The sequence below is a fragment of the Poecilia reticulata genome, chromosome 12 (genome assembly GCF_904066995.2).
Source record: "Poecilia reticulata chromosome 12, P_reticulata-male-v2, whole genome shotgun sequence".
Lineage (NCBI taxonomy): Eukaryota > Metazoa > Chordata > Actinopteri > Cyprinodontiformes > Poeciliidae > Poecilia > Poecilia reticulata.
This window is the reverse complement of record NC_088841.1, coordinates 3542884-3567667: the sequence shown is the minus strand read 5'-3', so window position 1 is coordinate 3567667 and position 24784 is coordinate 3542884. Positions and strand designations below refer to the sequence as shown.

The 24784-nt window shown below is 39.0% G+C and overlaps 2 protein-coding genes across 2 annotated transcripts; both read right to left on the bottom strand.

Moving 5' to 3' along the window:
* Positions 1-146: 146 nt before the first annotated feature.
* ved (ventrally expressed dharma/bozozok antagonist) lies at positions 147-5643 on the bottom strand. Its single transcript, XM_008423250.3, has 3 exons — positions 4786-5643; positions 3539-3795; positions 147-2662 (listed from the first exon to the last, which is right to left on the bottom strand). Exons 1-3 carry the CDS (start codon positions 4997-4999, stop codon positions 2306-2308), a joined length of 828 nt encoding a protein of 275 aa, XP_008421472.2. The 5' UTR covers positions 5000-5643; the 3' UTR covers positions 147-2305.
* Positions 5644-14824: 9181 nt separating this feature from the next.
* Positions 14825-23985, bottom strand: polm (polymerase (DNA directed), mu). The gene is made up of 11 exons (XM_008423249.3): positions 23396-23985; positions 21808-21979; positions 20870-20968; positions 20600-20770; positions 20448-20519; positions 19689-19809; positions 17649-17781; positions 17047-17149; positions 15950-16219; positions 15796-15879; positions 14825-15721 (listed from the first exon to the last, which is right to left on the bottom strand). Exons 1-11 carry the CDS (start codon positions 23590-23592, stop codon positions 15635-15637), a joined length of 1509 nt encoding a protein of 502 aa, XP_008421471.1. The 5' UTR covers positions 23593-23985; the 3' UTR covers positions 14825-15634.
* Between the last annotated feature and the right edge of the window lie 799 nt (positions 23986-24784).

The following is a 24784-nucleotide window of genomic DNA, read 5'->3' as shown; positions in this document are numbered from 1 at the left end:
ACTATCAAATGGGCAGATTTTTTTACACTTGTTTTCTAAGCTATGGTGTTGCTACATTGTTGTTGCATTACCAGATTCTGCCAGTAGATGTCGCTCTTTATCCACCAGACCCTCCACTTCTCAGTCAAGTGTGACAGCATCCTCTGTAAGATTAAATGACAACTAAAATGTGGTTTGGTAATATGAAAAAAGTCAAATTGACAAGAGCTCTCACAGTAGTAACACTCGATTTAAGTCTTGCTCAAGTCATGTTTATTTGTAAAGCACATTTCAGCAACAAGGCAGTTCAAAGTGCTTTATAATGAATACATTATAGTGTTCAATTATGAAACAAGCAATAAACATTATATTTTGTCAAATATTATCAACAAAATTATCAGGCAAACAAACATCAAATACATTGGTCAATGTTTCACTTTCTACTAATCAAAGGCAACTCTATCTAAACAAGTGGGTTTTTAAGCCTTGTTTTTAAATAACTCAGTGTTTCTGTGGTTTTACAGTTTTAGATTAAGATGTTTTGTTCAGATATAAAAAATGAAAGATTTGAAGTTTAATCTACTATATCATTTCATCAGGTTCTCCTCCCTTTAAGTCACAGTCCAGTACAAACCTGTAAATCAAGTTCCAAACTTTCACCTGTACAGCCGAGCATTATGAAGGACTTTGTTTCCATGAAGCTGTCAGCTGGAAGTTGCTGGAACCTCAGTTTCAATTTCCACAATGGTGCAGCAATTACATAATTTCGTAGCATAATTTTAAAATTGTAAGGGTGCTGACCAAAAAGCACACCCTCAAGCTTGACTGAATACCAATCAAAATGTCTTCTACAGAAAAGGTTTACGGTAAAATGAGACAAAGTTTAAGTTGAAGTGATGAGAAGTATGAAAAAAATTTAGGTTTTCCAACATAATGATGTTACTTTCAAGTAGTTAAAATGAAAGTAACTAGCACACTTAAATACCAATCCGCATTTCAAAATCTTTTTTTCGTATGCTACTCTTGTAAAATTTAAATCAACAGCCGTAACAACACCAGTATAATGTAAGCTAATTATAAGTGACGCTAATGATAGTAGCTATGTTACACACATAGAGTAGTTTTGGAATGATCAAGCATGCTGTTGACATGTTGGTATGGTGGGCACCGTAAAAATTTATTAGGGCCCCAAAAAGGCTTGGGTCGGCCCTGGCATTAGTGCTGCCATTGTGTTCTCGGTGCAAACAAAGAGAAAATAAGTAAACAGCACAATTTTCAATTTTCAAATGATTTTATTTCTTCTAGACAAATGTGATCATATGTAAAAAAGAAAAAAAGTATTTGTCCTGGCTGTGCCCTGCCCTCTTTTACGGCTCAGTTTTTAGAGAAACATTTTTGGCCATGAAACTGATATGAAAGGAACTTGATTTTTTCTAACACATCACACACATACTATGCTGTTATGATAGCTTCAACAACTATGTAAAGAACATATATCTTTTCAAAATAAAAGTTACACACCGTAGCTTTAACAAAAATCACAGCATAATAAAGAAGCACACCTGCACAACAAAAGCCTACTTTCACTCTGCTGAGTAACTCGTTTACTCTAGCAGGAGCTGCTCACACAGAACACTCGCGATCATTTTTCTTTATTTAAATTTATTTTCACAGTCACAATAACACTCCACTCTAAACAAACAGCTTAGTCGGTCCAGTTTTAAATAGATCCAAACTGTACAGAGACAGATACACACACCCACACACACACACACACACACACACACACACACACACACACACACACACACTTCACATTATTGCACTCCACCCAGTTCAGGTTGGAGTTTTAGGTTATTTAAAGTCTTTTGGAGATGCACTGACCCCATATTAATAACTGTATTTGTCGCAAAATTGAAACCATTTGAAAGTAGGTTTATTTGAGTTTATTTTTTTTACATGTTTGACCAAGATAGTCAGTTTCTTTATTATTTATGTTAAATTGGCTGTTATACTCACAACTGCACTGATTGAACAGATTAAAGTTGGTTTTACATGTTTGACCAAACTTGTGAAGCTGTTAGTGTGTTTATGTGAGCTGTGCTGGTGCAGAGTTATCAAATTATGTCTCAGTTTAAAAAACGAAATGTTTAAAGTCCACTCAGCTGCACTGGATCGGAATCGGCCCATACTTAACTTCAGATATTGGCATCAGAAATGAAAAAAAGTGGATTGGTTAATCCGTATCGAATAACAGGATGACTTCAGTAGTTTTGTTAAAAAAAATAAAATCTGATGGTTCTAAAGTCGTTTCAAGCATCACTGATCAGTAGTACTGGGGGTACGGTGGGTAGGTTCCTCTGAGGTGAGAGGCGGCGGGCAGCATGACTCCTGGGAGGCTGCTGTACTCGTAGATGGAGTCCAGGGGCAGAGCGGAGGTGCTGGACAAAGGCGAGCTGTACTGAAGGCTGTGAGGGTGAACGTAGGTCGAGGGGGCGGCGGGGTCCGGCACCACCACGGTGGCGGCGGCGGCGGCGGCCGGGTGGTATCGGGGGTACGGGCCGGGCCTATAGGCCTGCAGCTCAGGGTAATGCAGGAAGTGAGACGCAACGTTGGCGTGGGCCAAGGCGTCCTGCACCGTCCTCTTCAGCTTCATCCGCCGGTTCTGGAACCAGTTCCTGATCTGAGACAAACATCACAGAGGGAACGTATGAGGCTGAAGCAAACCGGATGGATGATAAATAACGATTCATTGAAAAATCTATGTGAAGATGAAATATTTTATTTAAAAAAAACAATAAAAAGTTAAATGAAACTGACATTTTTAAAACCAATTTATACATTCAGATTTGTTTGGTAACAATAACTAATAAATCCTCTTCTGTCCCAGGTACAAGAGGGACAGAAAGGATGTTGAACTTAGTTGAAAGTAAGTAGTACTTTCAACAACTTACAAGATATTTTCACCCTGATTTATTATGAAGTTACTTGTAACCTGGTGACTATCTTATTTTTCTTTAGTTGTGCCACCCTAAAAGTTTTACTGGCCAAAACTGGTGATGAAAGATTACTGGAGACATCAATGCCAAAAATAACCTGCAATATATGGAGTGAAAGTTTAAAGTGAGGAAATTAAAATAAAATTAAAGTTTTGGAAGGGTTTAAAAAGGAATATACGAGTTCCAGACAGTCACTGCTTTACCAAAAAACAACCCAAATATCTACAAAGTTCAAAGTAATTCAAAGAAAGTCATTTTCCAGGGTTCTGAAAGTAACGTGAAAAAGTGAAAGTTCTTAGCTATTTTATTAAATGTTAAAATAGAGAACAAACAAAATGTCAAGAATGAATCCTGTTACATTAAAACACATTTTCCAAATGGTCATTAAAAAAATCATGAATTGAACTTAAAGTATTAATTACTTCTAATTCCAGTGCACAATTACTGAAGACATTTAGAATTGATGTCTGTTAAAGGTTAAAGGTCAGAACAAGGAAAGGATCTGAGTTTTTTCTTAAGCTGTCTGCAGAGCAGCAGTGGAACTGACTGAGGACAGTCACCTGCTTGTCAGAGAGGTTGAGCTTCTTGCAGAGCTCCGCCTTGTCCTGCGTTCCCAGGTACGCGTTCCTCTTGAACGCCCCCTCCAAGCTGCTGATCTGCTCCGCTGTGAAGGCCGTGCGGGGCCTCCTGCCCACCGGCGGCGACGGTTGAGACTTGGAGGAGGCGCTGACGGCGGAGGGGGAATGAGGCTGACCGCCTTCGCTCTCGTAGCCGGAGGTCTCCTCCTCGGTGCAGCTGCTGAAACCGGCCTCACTTCCTGCTTATTGCCAGAGACAAGCAGGACAGGACTTTACGGGAACCTTAACAACGAGCAGACACAGAGCTGAGCGCCACTGGTGGTGTTAAATGAAGGGAAACCCATGGTCCACTGTTTCTGTGAAGATTCACAGGAATGCTCAGCGGCGACCACAAGGGGGCGCCAGAGGGTGGGAATTGTCCCCTAGAGAGCCATGTTCAGTTCATACAAAGACAGTCATCTACCTCAATCAAAGCATAAATGTGAACCCCAATAAATACATTATAAATATTTTATTATTATTATTTTCACCTTTGCCACCCACAACTCTTTTACCTGGGCTTGGACTTGCCACCCCAAAGAAAAATTTTGAAATTTTAAAGCACATGTTGATGTATTTGTTTAGTCCTATGAGAAAGAGATATAATTACCTCAGTTAGTGCTTTGCAGATAAATATAGAGAATAGAATTATCTTATAAAACTAAATACCAGTGAAAACCAATGTGCTTTAGTTCTAATTTGTAATATTAAAGTCCTTAAATTATTCCAGCTGATACCAAAAACATACTATACTAGTTCACCAGAACAAAGACACACTAAACTAAGATAAGTGATTGAATGTTTTTGAAAAAGTGAAAAGCAAAAGGAAATTAATTACTATAAGAGTAGCAAAAACATAAATAACTACTATCAGCCTAAAAATGAATAAATAATAAATGAAAAATTGTAAATTCAGTAAGTAGTATATTTTAATTGTACTATTATTTATTAAAGTTAAGTGAACAAAAATATAAAGCTTTAAGTTTTAAAACCGAAAATTGATTAATAAAATAAAGCACACAGTTTAACTATCCTGATGTTGACATTTAAAATTTGAAATCCAATATTTATTAGTACTTTTAGGACAAGAGTCATTGGAAATGTTTTTTTTCCAATAAAGTGCATGAAAAAGCAGCAGATAGCAGATCTGAAGCTGCCACCTTCAACTGTTTACAGAGTGAAACTCTCACCCTGATTCCTGGGAGACGTTCGGAGCGGAGCAGCTTCCTGACCGATGGTGTCGATGTGCTGCTGCTGCTCCGGTTCTGGAAGCTTCTCAGGTTTTGGTTTGCAGTAAAAACCTGGCAGACTCTCTGAATGCGTCCCCCAAGCTGCCGGCCCGGATGCTGGCCCCGCCGGCTTGCTGCTCTGGGCCAGCCACTCGATGGAGAAATGGCCCTTCATCCTTACTGAAGGTTCAAGTTTCTCAGTGAAGAAAAAAAACACTTTTGTTTTATAAAAAGAAAAGAAAAAGAAAAAAAGAAGAATGAAAAGCTCAGAGTCCAGGTCACAGGAAGGTTCTCCTCAGGACGGTCACTTGCAAAAGGTCAGAGAGTTATGATTGTATCTCCAAGCAGGGGCCGCATTTATAGCAGCCGTCCCCAACCTGAAGATCAAAGCATGCTGCATCCCCTCCTTCAGTTTTCACAACTGAAGTAATTAAGATGTCCCATTCAGTCTCAATGAGGCTGTTAGAGCCAGGCTCCAGTGAGTCTGGGAAGGACCCCCTTCTGTCCTCCAGCACCCTCCTCCTTCCTGCCTGCAACAGATAATAGACTCACCTCACCCCAGACCGTCTGCAGCTCCTCCACAGCCGCAGCCGTGCGGCCGTAAAAACACGCGGAGCGGCCATTCTCTGCACGGGAGACGTTTCCACTCAGGACCGGTGTGGAAGCGCGTAAAGTTACAGCACCGAATTCATCTGAAGTAGTTTGGAGTCAGGGTTCAACACTGGTTTTAATGCAAGCCAACCTCAAATGGAATTAATGTTGCATCTGTTTTGAGAATATTTGCTTTTCGTTGCTGATTTGGCCCTTTTGGGTGTGTATATATATATATATATATATATATATATATATATATATATATATATGAAACACAATTTTAAAATAGTATACAAGGAGAAAAGCAGTTTAAATAAAAAGTTCCATAATCTAATAATAATTAATAACAAAACAAAACAAAACCAGTAGAGGATTAGAAGGTGTGACAGCTAATATTTCCCACATTCTTTGTTTTCATAAGACAATAGAATTATCCACTGTTTATTTTAACCCATCAGAACCTGTCAATCAGTTTAAAAAGACTGATGAACTTTTTAACTGCAGAATCATGCAGAATTTCCTGCTGATTAATCCGAGAGAAAATAATGACCGTTAGATGATCAGCGGGTGTCAAGCGGCTCGTCATCACAGCCAGTAAATCAGGATCAGCTGCTTTAGAAAGACGCTTCCTGCATCTCCAAGTGAGAAGGAGTCATCTGGTTAATAAGCAACATAATGAGCAGTGAGTGGTTTAACATACAGACAAGGGTTAATCCTGAGATCATCCTGAGATTAAAGGCAGACTGTAAAGACTGATATTACTCATGCAAACACACCACCCACACCCCTTAACACACACACGCACACACACACATTGTACGCATATTTAAAGTATAACTAACCCCCAAACCAACTTTTTTTTTTTTTTTTTGCTGTTAAACTAGTTAAATAGACAAAAACTGCAAATGTCCAAAACAACAATGGGGTGAAATGACCAGCAACTAGTACTACGGTGCCATAATAGGGCCATTGTAGATGGAAATAAAAAAGAAAAAGTACATTTCCACCAAAAAAAAAAAGCTCAGAATTTGAGATTAATGCCAGAAATTTTCTAGAAAAATCTTGAAGTGTCAAAAGTCGAAAGATTTTTCTAGCAAATTTTCAAACACTGGCAAAACAAAAGAGATGAAAACAGTTACCTCTGCCATCACCATGCTAGTTTAACTTTAAAGTTTTCTGTGTTCTGTATTCATGTGAGTTTTTTTTATACGAAATGCGAAAGAAAAGGGGAAAAGTGTAAACTTAAACTATATTACTCCTTCTACTGCCAAAAGCAAGTAGACCTTTTAGAGACAATATCCCTGCATTTAGACTAAAAGACAGTAGAATTTGGAAATAGATATATTAAAATAGGTTTAACTGACTCTATTTAGTTTTTCAGTGTTCTAATTGATTGAATTACTGATGATGATCCCAGCTGTGGGTTAACTCTTACCTCGCCGCCATGACGGAGCAGAGTTCATTGCGGTTAAAAGCTAGCTGGCCTGGAGACGCTATACTGTTCACAAATGCTGAGTGAATTCAACATGTTGTTCGATTGTAAAGGTATATTAAAGTCAAACAACAGACTCCGCCGCCATTGATAAGATAACAAGCGAGGTCGGGCGATGCACGTGGTAAGAAGTCACGTATTTTTGGCTCTCGATATATTTCCGCGCGGTATCTGCGCGCGAGGATGAAACGAGAACTGACCGGTGTTAAAAAGTAATTACCGGGAAACTTCAAAGGCAGTCGGCGCTTTGTTATCGACAGGCGGGATGAGGGGGAGAGAGGGCAATCATCAATCATGTTCAGAAAGTAAGTCTGAAGCTGGACCAATCACATGCAAGAATCCTTTCGGCTATTTCATATTTCCCGCTCCAGGAAATAAAATATGAAATAATCAAGCAAATAAGGAAATGCATGCGTTTCACGTAAAAAAAAAAAAAAAAAAAAATTAACACATGAAAATATTTACATAAAAAAATACGTTATTGATCCCGTAAAGTCATTAAATAAATAATATTCATAATATAATTATTCATATATTATTTACAGTTTTACTTTCATTATAATTTTTTATGAATACATGTTTTATTTATTCATTTATTTTGACGCTTTTGGGACAAAATAAGAATTGTGCATAAATTATTTTGTAAAAGGAATTAAATATAATTAGGTATGAAGAAATCTGAAGGTCTTTTAGGGCTAGTATATTTATTGATTTTAAACATTTGCTTAAAAAAACCCTCAAGATTAAGGAACTGAAAAGCCTATTTTATACATTGATTCCAGATTGATTCAAATACAATATATTCATTCATTTTTGTTTTGGCATTATTAACAATTAAAAATAATGTTAAAAAAGATAACCAGAAATAATAATATTTCTGAATGAATGTCATAAAATTGCTTGATTGTTGTGAGGAATCTGTCCACTGATTATTTAGAGATCTGGGTCCAGAGTTTTCCATAAACCCTGTAAAACTGGTTGCAGAAGTATGATTTATTAGGCGCTATGTCAATAACAGACAAAATAATGAGAAAAATTTTTCTTCCAATTCTTAGGAAATACTGTTGTAATTAAAATAAAACTGAAACATTTAACAGTCGTATAAATAAATTTGCATTGTTATCAGTGTCTTTGTCAACACTTGTTTCAGCCTTACTGCTGCCAGCAAAAATGCAACAAGTTGTTCCTTATTCACATACCAATGTTCTGGTGTGATTAACACCAAAGTGAGGCTCTAATCTGTGCGTTTTTGCAATATTGTTCCCACTTTTTCTCCCTGTACAGTAACAGAGCCAGATTTATGGGCTTCCATCTGATAACAGCCAAGATGACCCTTTTGGACATCTGTCATGAAAAAAAAAGATAATAATATATGTTCTAAATCTTTGTTTTCACTGTGTGAGGGATTAGTCATTCTAGGATGACTCAGAGTCCAAAGTGGCTTACAGCAGGTTGCATTTTTGAATGTAAATCTAAAATTGAGGAGCTTGACCAAAGTATTCCAAAGTAATCCTTTGGCTGTGTGTTTCTGTCAGTGTTTACCTTCACCGTCAACCAGAAATGACAAAACAGAGGAGACTGCAGATTGTTGATTGGTCCAGTCTAGAGTTCAAAGGACTGCTGGTTTTCACTATCACCTCCACCGCTGCCTGCCTCTGTCTGTCTGTCTGTCTGTCTGTCTGTCTGTCTGTCTGTCTGTCTGTCTGTCTGTCTGTCTGTCTGTCTGTCTGTCTGTCTGTCTGTCTGTCTGGATGATGATGATGATGTAGTAATAAGGTGGTGGGGTGGTTGTCTGATAATCTGCCTTCTCCTCTCCCTCTTCCCGCTCTTTAATCTGAGGTCTGCAGAGACAGACAACAGGACAGGAGACAGTCTGGACTTTCTGCTGTTTCTAAACTCAACAAAGACTCTGTGAAAACCAGACTAATCTGCAAATAATAAACAACAAACAAAAAAACTTCTAGTCATCAGAGGTTTAATTCCTGACCATTTCTGTATTTCTCTGCCCATTTCCTGACCGATTAACATAAATAATGTTTACTAGTGTCACAAAATCTTAAATCGGCAGTATTATGTATTTTCCAGGCACATTGTGCACAATCAAGTAACTGTTTTTCCTTCAGTTGTTATTAAAATGCTACATATATCAAATATGACTTGAAAGAAATTTGACTTTGTAATTTAATGGCCTGAAATTGGGCCTCTGTCTCTTTAAGAACACCTCCTCTTCCTGAAACTCCATCTTTTGTTTTTACCAGCATTGCACTGAGAAGTAGCTCGTATAATGAGCTCAGGGGAGGAGCTTCACCCCTGAAGGCAGAGCTTGGGCTATCCAGGCATTTTGTACAGTTCAAAGGTTGCCACGGGAGATTAAAGGAGTTCTCAAAGATGCATGAAAGCAACACTCCAGATATGTTTGTGGTGAGGGATTAACATTATAACATGATGTTATGCTCAAAATGTCAATTTTGCACAATACTACCCCTGTGAAATAATAATAATAATTCCAGATTTTGTCTAGTCCATGCCAAAACTGTCATTTTATGTTTTTGAACCATTCAGAACCATTTGGGTGGATTGATCCATAATATCGATACCAAGTCGGCATCAGCACTGGATCGATTGTAGTGTGCTAAGTTTGATACTTTTAGATTCAGACTACCTTGTGAATTTTTATTTCGCATTGTAGCTGCACCTCAAAAAATATTTTGCTCTCTAATGATAACGTTTTTCAACTTTGTCAAGCAAAAATGTACACAAATCATGTTAATATATACAGTAAGTAAAGTATCTTGCAGACACCTATAATCTTTGTCCAAATTGTGTCCTGTTGATTTGAAGAACATAATTCAAAGGAAAAACAAAAACACCCAAAGGTCAGAAGTTTGAGAATATATCAAACTGAAATAAAAAGTATCTATCAGTTTCAGTATCAGTTTCAGTATTGGCGATGCTGGCCGTGTATTTACTCAGTATCATATACATTTCGAAATATGGACTATAAACTAGAATGTCTTGCAGAAAGCGGCTACTTCTCCTTGAAAAATTTGCTCACAAAATAACAACTAGAAATGTCCCTAACGGCCAGCAGTCATCTGGTTGCAGCTGTCTTTGTTTACGTGTCATCTTGTCCTCAAACATGGAACATGGAGTCTGGTGAATGGCTAACATTCTTCTCTGAACGGTAACAGATTGTGAGTGAGATTGTGAGTGGTGTGTTTGTGTGTGAGCACGTCTTATCCGTGACGTTGGTGTGGGAGGGGCGGGGGGGGCATTGATCCTCCTTCGGACCTGGTCGCAGGCCACCGCTGTCGGTGGGGTGACGGACCCCCCTGCTGGGCCCCTCTTTGATTGGCTCCATTCTGAGTCTTTCATCTCTAATGGGCCTGTTTGCTGCTCTGTTATGGACACAAACGGACCTCGGCCGCCCCTCCCTCTCTTAGCCTGTCCTGACAGATCGCAGTCTCTGACTCCTTCATATTTCTTCATGTGATTCCCCAAACTGAGCCAGAATAATCTCACCTCGACTCCTCCTCTCCATGAACCGATTAAAAAACGCTTTAAAGTCAGCAGCTTTCAACTCCGAGTTCATCTTACCCCACTCAGAAACTCCTTTAAGATCTTATTTATGCCAAAAAAATAATAGTTTGTAAGGAATCATTTCTGCTATCCAAAAGTTTTGAGATTAATCTCAGAAATGTTCTACAAAAAAAAAAAGGACTGGGAAAGTTGTGAGTTTAAAAAGTCAAAAATTTACTAGAAAAAAAAAATCCTAAAAGGTTTTTAGATTTTTGTAACTCAAGAAATTTCCAAGTTTTTTTCAACAAAATTTCTGACATCAACCTCAAACTTTCTGAGATCTTTGATGGAACTGTAACTCCTTTTTATTTTCTGCCTACAATCGCCCCAATACGCTGTGATAGTTTTGACTTCTACTTCCACTGTTCCAACTAATCCGCATATTCCTCAGGTTGCCATGACTAAAATCAGCCACGTTTCTACGGTTACTATCCTGTTTGGTAGAATTTGCTCAGCAGCTTGTTCTCCCAGACAATTATTGAAACTTATCCTCTCTGTTAGTGGGGAAACGGCGCTCTTCAGATTCACTCCCAGAACCAGTACAGTGTGGCCCTTCTTTGCATCAACCGTTTAGAATAAACAGAACAAATGGGGGGGGAGAAAAAAAAAACAGGCAGAGATGTGGCCTTTGACACAGAAAGCTGGGATCTCCCAAACACCTCAGAAGATGGCCCTTTGATGCTGAATGGATTCCTCTATGCAGATCAAGGCGCTGATGGCGCCTAATAATCATTGATCTCCATTGCCGGCAGTCTCCAGCAGTTGCCCGCCCCGTCTGTAACACAGTCAGTTAAGGCCTCTACCCTCGTCCCATTGATCCCTATCAACCTCATCAAAGGCTCCCCGGGCTTTGATGGGGGCCAGCGAGACCGGTCCCAGTGGATGAGCAGGCACTGCGACTCCCTTCATCAGATGGGGCTGGATGGAGCGGGGCATTTAAATATTACCCAGTGATTGCAGGGCTGGAATACCAGCTGGCTGGGGAACACCTCCAATTACCCCAGCTGATTGCAGAGACCTGGCAGTCACTTTGGTTAAATGGTCCTTCATCATGGGAGCTAGCTGTTGTAGTCTGATGACAAGATAATCTTTACATAGCTTAAATATTCAGTTTTCATTCAGAATTTGATGGATTATTTCTGGAGTGAGTTTGTTTCGTAATAATTGTAAAATCCCAGTAAAATGTATTGAGTCATATTTATTTATTCAATGTCTTGCAGTCTTATTATCTTATAATTGAGTTAGTGAAGTAATTTCTTGAAACAAAGCTACAACAGTCTGAGATTTTGCCTCCCTTAAGGGGGCAGTGTTATATAAAATTGAACTTTACATCATGTTATAATGTTATTCAATCATCAGAAACTTACCTGGAGTGTTGTCTTGATTGTTTCATGCAGACATGCATGAAACAATAATCTCGATGGCAACCATTCAGCTGTGTAAAACACCTGTGTGGACCTAGCTCCGCTCCTCTGAGCTGCATTTTCTAAGCTTATAAAGCGTCCCTCTACCACAACTCCCCTACTGAGCTCCTTCAGACTAGCCAGCAGCAATTAGCAAACATCTGGTGATACTGCACACCTATTGAGCTCATTATAGGAGCTACTTTTCAGTCCAACAGTGGTAAATGGGTCAATAGAGGAGCCATGTTGGGATGACTTCCTGAAGACTGAGTTTCACACAGAGCAGGAGTTTCTTAAAGAGACAGAGGCCCAATTTCAAGGTGTTAAATTACAAAGCCAAATTTCATTTAAGTTGTATTTGTTATAGTATTTTTTAACAACTGAAGTTAACATAGTTTGAATGTGCTACAAAATTGCACTGTGCACCTTTAAAACACATAATATTGCCCCTTTAAGATTTTAAGACCAGTAAACAAACAAAAAACAGACATTTTTTGCAGAAATATGTCCTTAATGAAAGCTTGTTTATTATCTGCTTTACGGTTGCCAATTAATCTGACAAACAAGCGTCATTGAAAGGCAGATTTTAATTTATTGAATTGAGTTATAATCTTGGTGTATTTCATAGACATAAATAAACGTATATTTATTCTAACTTCATCTGCTTGGCATCAGAGAGATGGGGGCCTTTTGTTCACACATTCAGAGTCAAAGACAGTCACATGGAACATCTGGTCCAGAACATCGAAGGAAACAGTTTTTCAAACCGGTACCCTCCCTGGTCCAGCCTGCCACCACCAAGGTCGCCGTTCCTACAGCCGCAGAGGGACGTCGGACCTGCCTCTGCAGACCGGTCCATGCATGAGGAAGTGTGTGGACCCAGAGGAGATGGAGGTGTGAGCAGTGACGCCGGCTTTGATGTCAAACCGGTATTTAGAGGATAATGAGGCTGTTAGGAAGAGCAGAAGGAAACGCCTGCTAGTTCACACTCACGCCAAAAAACACACTCTCAGGAAACTGAGGAACTGACAGAAGTCTGCTGGAAGAAACCCAGTGAAACCTGGTAGCAAAACATTAAGACAGCGCTGTCTGAAACGCGGCCCATTTTAGAGGGCCCTCTAAAATGAAATTAAAAAAAGGATACGAATTTGACTCATCCAGGAGAGGTGGCTGATGCAGATAAAGACTTTTTAAAGTCTTTAATCAGCTGATTTGGGTGCAACAAAAATGTTACAGCAAAACAGCTTTTTCATGTCAAATTGCACTAGCAGGGTACATGGAAGCTAAATATATTGGAGCCTAGGTTGCCACCTGTTGAGCTCATCATACTGACTGTTTGTCCCACTGTAAACCAGATGACGGCCTTGCTGGACAGTTCAGGTGCTGCAAAAGCAGCTGTTAGTTCTTAAAGATGTAATGAAAAATGCTGCTTTAGGTTGGAAAACAAATATCCACTAATGTGAGTTACAACATTTAATGTTCCTTTGGGGTCAATAAAGTATTTTTAAATTTGCTAAAATTACCCACATGGCCATCACATTTATTTATATTTATACCCTCTGATCAACTCATAAAAGTTGATCAGAGGGTATAATAAAAAAATAAATAATACTTGGTTTTCATTTAATTAAAGTGAATGCCAGATTTATCAGTAATTGTAGAACTAATGATGTATTATTATTCAATAACCCTTTTTGCTGCTAAATTATTGAATAAAAGCTCAACAACTAAAATATTTATTATCTCAAGTGTTATTCAACAATCAGATTGGTGCAAAGTACTATTTTAGCCACTATTGTTATTCAGTTTTCAAGTGTTTCAAGGAATTTCTTTAGAAATGTGGACTGTGGACAGACATTGGCACTGCTGCATGTTTAGCTTTGGGATGCTACTTTAGGCTTTAATAGCTTCGCTAACAAGCTAACTCCATTTAGCACAACTTGAACACAACAACAGTCTTTTCCAGCCTCCAGTCATATTATTTTTGAAGCAATAGTTAACCCTCTGTGGGCCAAGAGAAGCTTGTGCGTCAGATTTACTGGCCTACCAGAAACATGGAAATACAGATGTTCAGGCCAGAGCCTTTGCTTGTTAAAAAAAAAAAATAAAAATTGTGTTATTTGTAGGCACGCGAAATAAAATGTAAAATGTTTCCACGTTTTCCAGGGATACCCTTGGTACATGTTGGAGCAGTTTTAATGAAACTCTGTAGAATATTTAATAGAAGTTTGCTAAATTTGCTGTTAATGGGTCATTCAGAGACTACACCAATATGTAGTTTATTTGTCAACTACAGCAGGCTGACTAACAATATTTGACTCTAATCTGGTGCATGATGGCTCTGAAGAACCAATCGTTTTACTATTAGAATGAACTGTCATGACTGTGTTGTGGTTTCTGTGCAGATAAACTGATAAGAACGGTCCTGAATGGATGTCAGTGTGACACAGGTGTGTTTGTGGGGAGAGTCATTTAACGGAATCCTCCATACACTAAAACTGAGCAAAATGTTAACATTTACATGCATAGCAAGGAAGTGCACCAAAAAAAACAACTGAAACCACAAAAAACCATCGCTTAACTGAACTGTGAAGGCTTGTTACTCTGCCGAATTTTAGTTTTCAGTTTATTTCTGCGGAAGTAAAGCTGTGAAAAATGGGATATACTAAGATTTTCAGAATTGTTTTGCTTCCCAGATTCAAAGCTATTTACATGTCAGACAGTTCTGTATTATTCTGAGGGATATTTTAGTATTTTAGGATTTAGAATGGTTCTGTTCAAACACTTAAGGGAGAGAAAACAGTCAAAGAGCCACAGGATGCTGGGAACTGAAGAGGAGTTTGGGAATGTTTACTATAACCACATAATACAATAAAATACAATTCAACTTTGTTTAAAACTGAATACAAAAACAAACACAAAAGAAAGAATATATTTGCAAAACATTTTATTAATTTTAATTGAAATAAGTCACTCCATATTTTTAAAAGCTAATGCTGCCCATGTTTATGAACATTGATAAAGCTAACATAAAGCATTAGAATTTGTATCCTGAAAGGATTTAATCTATTATGTTGGACATTTTTCTCCTATTATTTTTCATTTCTATTGGAATTTAAAAAAAAAAAAAACACCATTAAGGTGAGCTGCAAGCCATGCCAGGCTCGTTCTTTTGAGAATTACATGTTTTAACAGCTTTATAAAAGCAATAAAAATCTTTTGTATTTTTTTGTTTCATGATCAGCTGATTGTTCGTTAAAGCTGCTCTGAGATCTGAGGCTTCAAACTGTTCAAGTGTAAAATCTGAAGCTGAGCAGATAACTACCACAGAGTACAGGGGCCATACACAGAAAAAAGAATAAAACACAATTAGGAGAATAAAGTTGAAATAATATGACAATAAAGTCATAATGACAAGAGAATAAAGGTATATTACAAAATAAAGTTGAATTAAATGAGAATAAAGAATATGTGAATAAAGCTATAATACGAGAAATGAGTCATGAGTAAAGTTGTATTATTATTCTTGTAATAATTCAACGTTACTCTCATATTATAGTGACTTTATTCTCATATGACATTTTTCTTGTAACATTGTGACTTTACCCTTGTAAATTTATGATTTTTAAATAATGTTCTCTCACAATCATGCATTCAGCAGCAGCATCACAGAGAATGGAGTATCAGCTGGAGTTTCTCCAGTCGTCAGCAGAGCGCTCCTTGATGCTCCTGCAGGGAATCTTCAGGCATTTCTTTCCGTTGGAGGAATGAACTCCAGACCAAGATGAACAAATATCTCCTCCTCTGTAGAAGCTCTTATATATCGACCCTGCAAACATGATAACTGATTAATTTAGATCGTTTTTCTTTCATGGCAGAAACAGAGCTCATTGATCCGTTCACCTGTTTGTTGTCGTACAGGGCGTGGCTGCTCAGAGACATGCCCTTCTCATGCCCCGCCCACCGCCGCAGCTCCCTCTCAAACAGCTGCGGAGGAAGTGATGTCGGTCAGAAGGCGAGTAAAGGAGAACCCCGGAGGGCGAGTGACAATGCCCACCTTGGATCCGGTCCATCCCAGCAGAGCGAAAGCAAACTGGCTGATGGGAGAGACCACGAGGTCCACTCTGACCGCTCTCCACCGTGTCTCTGCGGCCGATGGAGACGCTGCGATTTCCTCTGACTGGACACCGCTTCCTGTTTGTTCTGCCGACAGCTTGAAGATGGATAAGCATCTCTCGAAGCGGTCGATGTTGGAGGGGGGCCGGCCCGGACCCTCGCTACACTCCAAATAGGAGTTCCTGGTGGTCTTCTGGTACAACAGCAGACCCTGTTCATGTAGAGGCAGAGAGCATCAGGCTCACGTCTGGAAATCTAAGTTGTTGTAGAGATTTATTCATTTCAAACAAGAAGCAGGAAACGGTTTTATTTAGATGAGAGGAAACCTAAAATGTTTGATGCTTTTCCTGGACTTGCTGATGAGCCCAAGTCAGGATCCATAATGCATCAAGTTCAGGGGTGGCTCTAACAGGAGTACAGTCCTGGGCAAGCCCCCGCCCCCCATTGTACATTAAAATGCTTCATTTTAATGTACAATGACTCCAAACAAACTTGTTCATAGGAGAAGATTAGGGCTGCGACTGACGATTACTTTGTCTTAATTACTGCTCTGAGTAAGTTATTCTCTTAGAAATTTCTTTTTGTTTTTTAAGTCTGTATACTCCAGTTAATGATTAATCGATTACTGGGGATTATTGTAGAAACCGATTCTTCACAATTAATCGTTTCAGCATGAATTATTTTCTAGTTCTTGGTCGACCCGCCCCTTTCTAATACCGCCCTGGATTTCTGCCCGTATAAAAAAATGCCACTGATCACATTTAACAGAATTTGACTGAAAGTCACAACGGATTTAAACATAACGACAATCATTTTGGGCTGTTTGCTTATCAATAAAGCAGCATAACCTAAATCTACAAAACAAACGAAGCAAACATTACTCACTGGCTACAGTAAATAGCAATTATCTGCAACGCAAAGCTAGTAGTTTTATTTTACACCTCTTTATTCGCTCCTGATTATTTTTTAATTTTTTTTAAATGCGCAGAGAAAAATGACGTCAGAGATTAAAAGCACATTTTGGAGATGACATAATACCCGTGACTCCAGCCAGGACACCAGTTTGGGCATCAGTCCCACCTCACTGCCCTCCTCAGGGTGAGTAATCAGGAAGTCAACATCGTGACCAGTTAGCTTCCCCCTGGAAAAAAATCAAAACACAGTGTTTACATCTGATTTATACGACCAAGTATTTCATTTTTTTTATTACATAAATAAAGTCATAATATTACCAGAATAAAACAAAAATACCAGAAGAAAGTCATAAAATTACTCGTTTGTTTTAATGAGAGCAAAGACTTTTTTGTATTATCACAATTTTTTTTACATTATTACAGCTTTTTTCTTGTTTTATTATGATGATATTCTTGTAATATTGTAACTTCATTCTCATATTATGACTTTTTCTCATATAACTTTTTTCTCAGTATATTGCGTTTATTCTTGTAGTACTATGAATTTATTTTCATCTTAAGACCAGCCCTAATACGCCATGGTACAGTTATCAGCAAAATATTAGGACAAAAAACCCTGACACCCGCAATCCCGGTTGAAGTACAGATTTCATTTTTGTTTTTTAGGTTGTATTAAATATATAATTCTCCTGAAGGTGTCATCAGATAAAGCTGCTGATTTCAGACCTTCTGAATCCTCCTGTGAGAACGATCTGAGACTCTGGTGAGACGGAGGCGACGGCTCTTCCCACAATCCCCCTGATGGCTTCAGCCTCCGCCAGGCTGACCGGCTGCTTGATGTGGTCGTAGTGCTCCAGACCTGCAGGACCACAGCATACAGTGGGAAAATGTATTTGCTCCACTGACATGTTTCCTCTGTTTTTGCTTTTATGCCACACTTAAAAAATGAAATAAAAATAATATATATAAATTTAAAAAATCACTGTTCCTGAAAACAAACGTGTCCTTGGTTCTGTTTTTCTGTGAATCTTTGTTTTGTTTTTTTCTTTTCTTTCCCACCATTTCTGTTTTGTTGCACTTTGAAACGTTTTGTTCTTTGCTATTAGCATTGCCTCCTTCACACCTAGTTGCTGATTGCCATCAACTGTTGATTATCCTCTTCCTCAGTGGGCCTACCATTTGTTTTACTTTGCTAGACTTTAATCACATTTGCTTGTTTTTGCCACAGTCTTGTTTTCTCTTGCACTACAGTCACACTGTCTCCTAGTTTCTATCTGTGGTGGCATATCAAACAATGACTTAATTGGGTCTCAATGAGAAAAAAATGAAAGCTAATTTTGTTAAACATAAATCCTGTCACATGTTGAAGCATGTGGGATGCACACGTTTTGCACATAGTGTGTATAATGTGATGAAGGACGTAGAACTCGATGTTCTGCTGGATCAGGACTCGGTTCTGAGTGTTACTTTTGTCACAACGTTCCTGTTTTGATTTTCTTTCATATTTAATTATCAACTGACGATCTGAAGAGGAAAGTCCACTGCTTAATGATCACTCTGCCCCCAGATAAATATTAGCCAAATTAATCAAAAAGTAAATCCAGTTGCAGATCTCAGCAGGTGAGTAAATCTTCATCAGTGCAGACTGAGCGTCTGCATAGGATAGCATGATGTTTGATGTTATTGTTGGAGAATTGCTTTAACATTTGAGCAGCAATTGTTTGACTTTTTATAGCACAATCCAGTAACTATGTTACGTTCAGTTGCTGTCAAATTACTGGATAAACAGCTCTCAAAAAAATGAAGAGACTTGAACCCTGAACCCCATTGTAAACCTCCTGGTTTTCCACCAAGCATTGATTTCTAAACTCTTCCTGAGTTAAAACATTGGTATTGTTGTCTCTAAATGAACATGAACTTGTTTTCTTTGCATTATTTGAGGTCTGAAGGCGCTGCATCTTTTTCATTATTTTGACCAATTTTCATTTTCTGCAAATAAATACTAAATTCTTGCTTGGCATTTCAGAAACATGTCAGTAGTTTGTAGAATAAAATAACAATGTTCATTTTACTCAAACATATACATATGAAAAATTAAATCAGAGAAATGGATCATTTTGCACTGGTCTCTTAATTTTTTCCAGAGCTCTATATTAAATATGACTTAAAAAGAAATGTGACATCATAATTTAACGCCTTGAAATGACCAGTTCCACCAGGTGTTTGTTAATTGTTGCTGGCTAGTCTGAAGGAACTGAGAGGGGGAGGGTTGTTCTGTGATGCAGAAACTTGGAAGCTTGGAAACTGCAGCTGAAATGAGGAGCTTTGCCCTTTGGGTGAACCCCTTCGTTTTGCACAGCTGAATGGTTGCCATGGAAACTAAAGGATTTCTCAAACCTGCATGAATCAACAATCAAGGCAACGCTGCAGGTGTGTTTTTGATGAGGGAATGACATTATAACATGATATAAACTTCCAAACTTTTACACAATCAAAGTTACTTAAAGGGTGTCAAGTGGTAATAATTTGGAGTCACGTTACATAAGAATATCGCTTAATAGTGTGTACTCTGGTCTGGGATTGATGTGAGGACCATTAGAGTTTATTAAATAAGATCTAAGGAATAACAGAACAGATTGAAAACACAAGTAGCTCATCTGCTATGAGAACCAGATCAAGTCAGATTTCAGCTGCACTGGATCAAATATAAAACAGGACAAAAACATACATGATGTTCACAGTTCCTGAGTGGTAGAAAGTAAAAACCTGCTTGTTGAGCACGGTTGAGCGTTTGCCCTGAGTCTCTCAGTTGTTGCAGGTTGTGGATCCCCTCTCGGATCCATCGGTCTGCTGTCTTTGACCCGACTCCAAAAATACCCGTCAGCACCTGAAGCACAGCAAAAGCTGCATTTACACACCATTTACACACCAGCTTTACTAGTAGAGCTAATTTTGTCGAATGATTACACAAAACTCACTTGTTAAATTGAATTAATGGTTTTCAGCTTAGTGTATTATTCATTTATTTTTAAAAGAACTGCATTACTCAGCTAATTTTATTAGACTCAAATAATGAAACTTATGCAAAGCCCTCTGAAGATAAATTGATTATCATCATTTTTGCTACTTCCTGTTTCAAATAAAGCACCTTTTGGAGGTCTGATCATTCCCCAAAACATTTAAACATCAATAAGCATCGGCAATATTGACTGAAAGTTTAATCTTGATATACACAATATACTTCTTCCAGACATATAAAAAAGCTCCACTTACAAATATTAAATATTTTTGTATCTGTAACAAAATCTTTACTTTTGTAATTGGGCCTTCAGATTTTTCTTGAGGGTAAAAATATGAACCATAATATTTACAGCTTTACAGACAAAGAGCTAATAAGAAAAGCATTAAAATCCCAATTGCAGGCTTTTCACAGACATAAGCATGACGTTTTTTTTTAAAACAGTTCTTCAGCAGACCAAGTTATCCATCAAAAAGTACCATTTTCATTTCCACACGCTGACACACCTTTAATGCTTTGAACCGCTCAGACTCCTTAGTGGATTCAACTTCACTTGATGCTCCATTCTCCAAAATGTCCTGAAAAACAGCAGGGATAAAAGAAGGTAAAATCAGTTCTATTTATTTAGAAAGAAAGAAAAAGAAACGCATCCACTGACTTTGATGACTCTGAGTGAGTGTCCTCCCAGGCAGGGCAGGCCTGTGAGTTGGGACATGTTAGTGACAGCGGAGGGAAGCGCCTTCAACACGGCGGCCGCCCTGCGGAACGCCACGCCTCGGCCGTCCTCGTCGCTCAGCTCTGCGTTTTCAGCCAGGAGCGACAGAGCATCCTGAGGCAATGACAAAAAAAACACAACACAGCTCTGATGTGACCTGGAGGTTTCAGGAAAAAGTCACATGACCCGAGTTAGCCGAGGGCAGGAGCCTACGGTCAGGACAGCGTTGTAGTTTTCCAGGGTGCTCCTCCTCTGACAGGCGTAGCTGGGAACGGAGAAGGGAGTAACCTCAGAGTCGCTCACTGCAAACTCCTGAAAAACACACGACCAACATATTAAAGAGGCAGTATTTTGTGTTTCCAGGCAAAAGGTTCCATTTCATAGCACAGTCAGGGAACTGTTACCTACAAATTGTTGTACATAAGAGATACGACTTCAAAGAAATTTGACTTTGCAATTTAACACCTTGAAATTAGGCCTCTGTCTCTTTAAGAAACTCCTGCTCTATTCGAAGCGCCACCTTCAGAAAGTCCTCACAACGTGGTTCCTTTATTGACCCTTTAACAAAGTTTTTTTTGCCAGTGTTGCTCTGAGAAGTAGCTCCTATCATGAGCTCAGCAGATGGACAGTTCCACTAGGTGTTTGCTAACTGCTGCTGACTAGTCTGAAGGAGCTGAGTGGGGGAGGAGCTACATCTTGAAGGTGGAGCTAGATCCACCCAGGTGTTTTTCACAGCTGAATGGTTGTCATGGAGACTAAAGGATTGAATGAAGGAATCAAAGCAACACTCCAGGTCGATTTTTAATGATGGAATAATTTTATAACATGATGTAAACCTCAAAAAAGTTTATTTTAAATAGTACTGTGCCTTTAATGTCTATAACAAGCAGATTTAAGTGAAGAAGAAACTTAATTTCTCTTCATTCACTGGATTGACTGTTGCTTTTTTAGCCTATATTTATGTGGATATAAATCTAATATAAATAATTTTAATATAATAGGTAACTGAATTTGACATATTTATTTGTCCAATTTATTTGGACAACATGTTTTCATCAACCTATTGTAATCATTTCTTCCCGTCTGTTACAAGATGACCTAAATAATGATTTCATCCACAAACTGAGCACTTATGAAAATGGTTGTTGCACCTGTAGCTTATGTCTGTCCAGTATCTCCACTGGGTGTCCGTCACGCATGCTCTCTGTGTACCAGCTGACGTCCAGCAGGTGGCGCCCTGCCTGCCCTGCTCCCTGCGCCTCCAGCCACATCCTGGCCTCCTGTGCAGTGTTGCTCTCACAGATAACATGCGTCACGTTTTCACTGTGGGGTGCAGACCGGTTTTCATCTCACAACCACAAACTGGAGACAGGCTGACACAAATTAATGCTTCATTTTAATGTACAATGATATCTGTGTATGGTTTTCTATTTTATTTGCCAGTAAAAATGTGAAAGGTTTTGAATTTGTTTTAATATTTTGTGTTGTTTTAACATTTTGTATATGTGCCACTAATTGGCACATATACAAAATGGGCCTAAGCATTTGGGCCTGCCAGGTCTGACCGGCTTCCTCCCCCACCACCAGAGCCAACTCGCCACCAGGTAGTGGTCAGTCGACAGCTCCGCACCTCTCTTCACCCGAGTGTCCAAGACATACGGCCGCAAATCCGATGAGACGATGACAAAGTCAATTATCGAACTGCGGCCTAGGGCGTCCTGGTACCAAGTGCACATATGGACTCCCTTATGCCTGAACATGGTGTTCATGATGGACAATCCGTGATGAGCACAGAAGTCCAACAACACCTCTTGAGTTCAGATCGGGGGGGGGGGCCGTTCCTCCCAACCAAGCCTCTCCAGGTCTCATTGTCATTGCCCACGTGAGCGTTGAAGTCCCCCAACAGAAAAACTAGCTCCGGTTCCTTCCCCACAAGAGAGGTGATGTTCCACATCCCAAGAGCCAGCTTCTGCAGCCGAGGATCAGACCGCCAGGGTCCCCTCCCTTGGCTGCCGCCCATAACACAATGCACCCAACCCCTTTGGCACCTCCAACAGGTGGTGAGCCCATCGGAAGGGGGTCCCACGTCTCCTCTTCGGGCTGAGCCCGGCCGGGCTCTGTGGGTAAAAGCCCGGCCACCAGGGGCTCGCCATCGTGGCCCACCTCCAGGCCTGGCTCCAGAGTGGGGCCCTGGTGACCCGCATCCGGGCAAGGGAAAACTAAGTCCAAAGTTCGTATTCATCATAGGGGTCTTCAGGCTGCGCTTTGTCTGGTTTCTCACCTAGGACCTGTCTGCCTTGGGTGACCCTACCAGGGGCATAAAGCCCCAGACAGCATAGCTCCTAGGATCATTGGGACACTCAAACCCTTCCACCACGATAAGGTGGCAGCCCAAGGAGATAACAAAATTATTGCGATTAACAATAATATTATCTTTCTGAGTCCATTTTCAATTAGTATAATATTAGCATTATTATATTAATAATGACATAATAAAACTTTGCCCTCTCAAAGACATAAAAGCCAGCAAATATCGTCGTGCCGACAAGTTGCAGCTGAAAATATTTTATTCATTTAATTTTATATCAATCTTCTACTTTGTGTTGGTCTATTGAAGTTCGACTGGTCAAAATGTAAAAAGTAACAATAAGAGATATTAACACATTTTCAATGCACTAAATTAGTACAGAAAGTTGTCTGTATTTTATTTCTTGTCACCGTCAGTGCGTGTTCCCTCACCTGAACAGTTCCTCCACCTGAAAGCCTTTCCTCCGTCCGAGTTGAGAGAGAAAAGCTCTTCGACTGGCTCCCATTTTCCTTTCCAATAAGAATAAAACAACTTGAGGGAACTTGGTTGGCTGTGTTGCTGCACTGTTGTGTGTCCCAGCGTTCAGAGTGCCCGAGTTTGCGACTTTCCTCCGCTTTAAAGGCACCATTTTCTTTTACCTGACCTAAAAACCTAAGTTTAATAACTTCTTATTTGATAAAAGCGGACATTGCGAGCGCGGTTGTCTTCAAATAAACATTTGTAAAAAAAAAAAAAAAAAAAAAAAAACGATAAATAGAACACATGACTGTAGTTTAGTCACTGAGTCTCATAAAGTCAACTGTCGCCCCAGCATCCCTCCAGCAGGTAGAAGTACCTGCAATGTTCCAGTGCAGAGGGGGTAAGCAGCATAGACAACAGATGCAGCTGTGCTTGGAGTGCCGCACCACCGGCGGAGCGTTACCAAAATAGTTCCGACTGGAAACAGCACGCAAAGCCTAAGTGTGCCGCGTAAATGTTTTTTCTTTATTTTATCTTCTTCCTCTTATTTTTCTTCTCCTTCTATAATGGCGGATTGCAAGCAACTTTGAGGTGCATACCGCCACCTACTGTACACGAGTGTGTAACAACATTTCTTTACATTATTAAATTCTATTTATTAATCTTGTATTTAAAAAAAATAATAATGCTATCCTTAATCTATAAATATCCATTATGTTTCCTTCATTTCCTAATATTCCTTTAAGACTCCATTCTTGACCTGTCCTTTCAACCATTCTTTTCAAATTCTCCCTTTCAGATTCATATGTTCTACAGTTCATTAATACATGTTCTACATTTTCTTTCTCACCACATCCTTCACATTTATCATTACTTTTCTTCCCTATTAACTGTAAGGTGTCATTTAAATAGGTGTGGCCTACTCTTAATCTGGTCATAATTATTTCTTCCCTTCTGTTTCTCTCATTAATATTTTTACATAATACTGACTTTTGTACTTTATATAATCTTCTCCCTTTTTTATCTTCATTCCACCTTTTTTGCCATTCTTCTATTTCTTTATTTTTAATACATGATTTCCCTTCCCCTTTCCCAAAAGGTGAACCATTGAAGAATATGTAGAACCATTATAAAAGTTTGAATCCTAATCCTAACCCTAATCCTCTGTTGTTTCAGTGGCACTCAAAATGGTATGAATCTGATCTGCTTGGATTTCTTTCATATCTAAAATCTTCCTACAGCTGTTATGATTGCTTTTATTTTATCGCTTTTCTTCTTCATTTGAACTGTAACATTGACAATATGGCACATAAATGCTACAAAGTTTTCTTTTTCTACTACCATTGAATTTTCAATCCACT

Coding starts and splice junctions, on each gene's coding strand:
- ved (XM_008423250.3), bottom strand. CDS start 4,999: ATGAAGGGCCATTTCTCCATCGAGTGGCTGGCCCAGAGCAGCAAGCCG. Junction 3,796..4,785: donor AACGTCTCCCAGGAATCAGG/GTGAGAGTTTCA, acceptor GGCAATAAGCAG/GAAGTGAGGCCGGTTTCAGC. Junction 2,663..3,538: donor TCAACCTCTCTGACAAGCAG/GTGACTGTCCTC, acceptor TGTTTGTCTCAG/ATCAGGAACTGGTTCCAGAA.
- polm (XM_008423249.3), bottom strand. CDS start 23,592: ATGGTGCCTTTAAAGCGGAGGAAAGTCGCAAACTCGGGCACTCTGAAC. Junction 19,810..20,447: donor AGCGGTTCAAAGCATTAAAG/GTGTGTCAGCGT, acceptor GCTGTGCTTCAG/GTGCTGACGGGTATTTTTGG. Junction 15,722..15,795: donor CCCTGTACGACAACAAACAG/GTGAACGGATCA, acceptor TCATGTTTGCAG/GGTCGATATATAAGAGCTTC.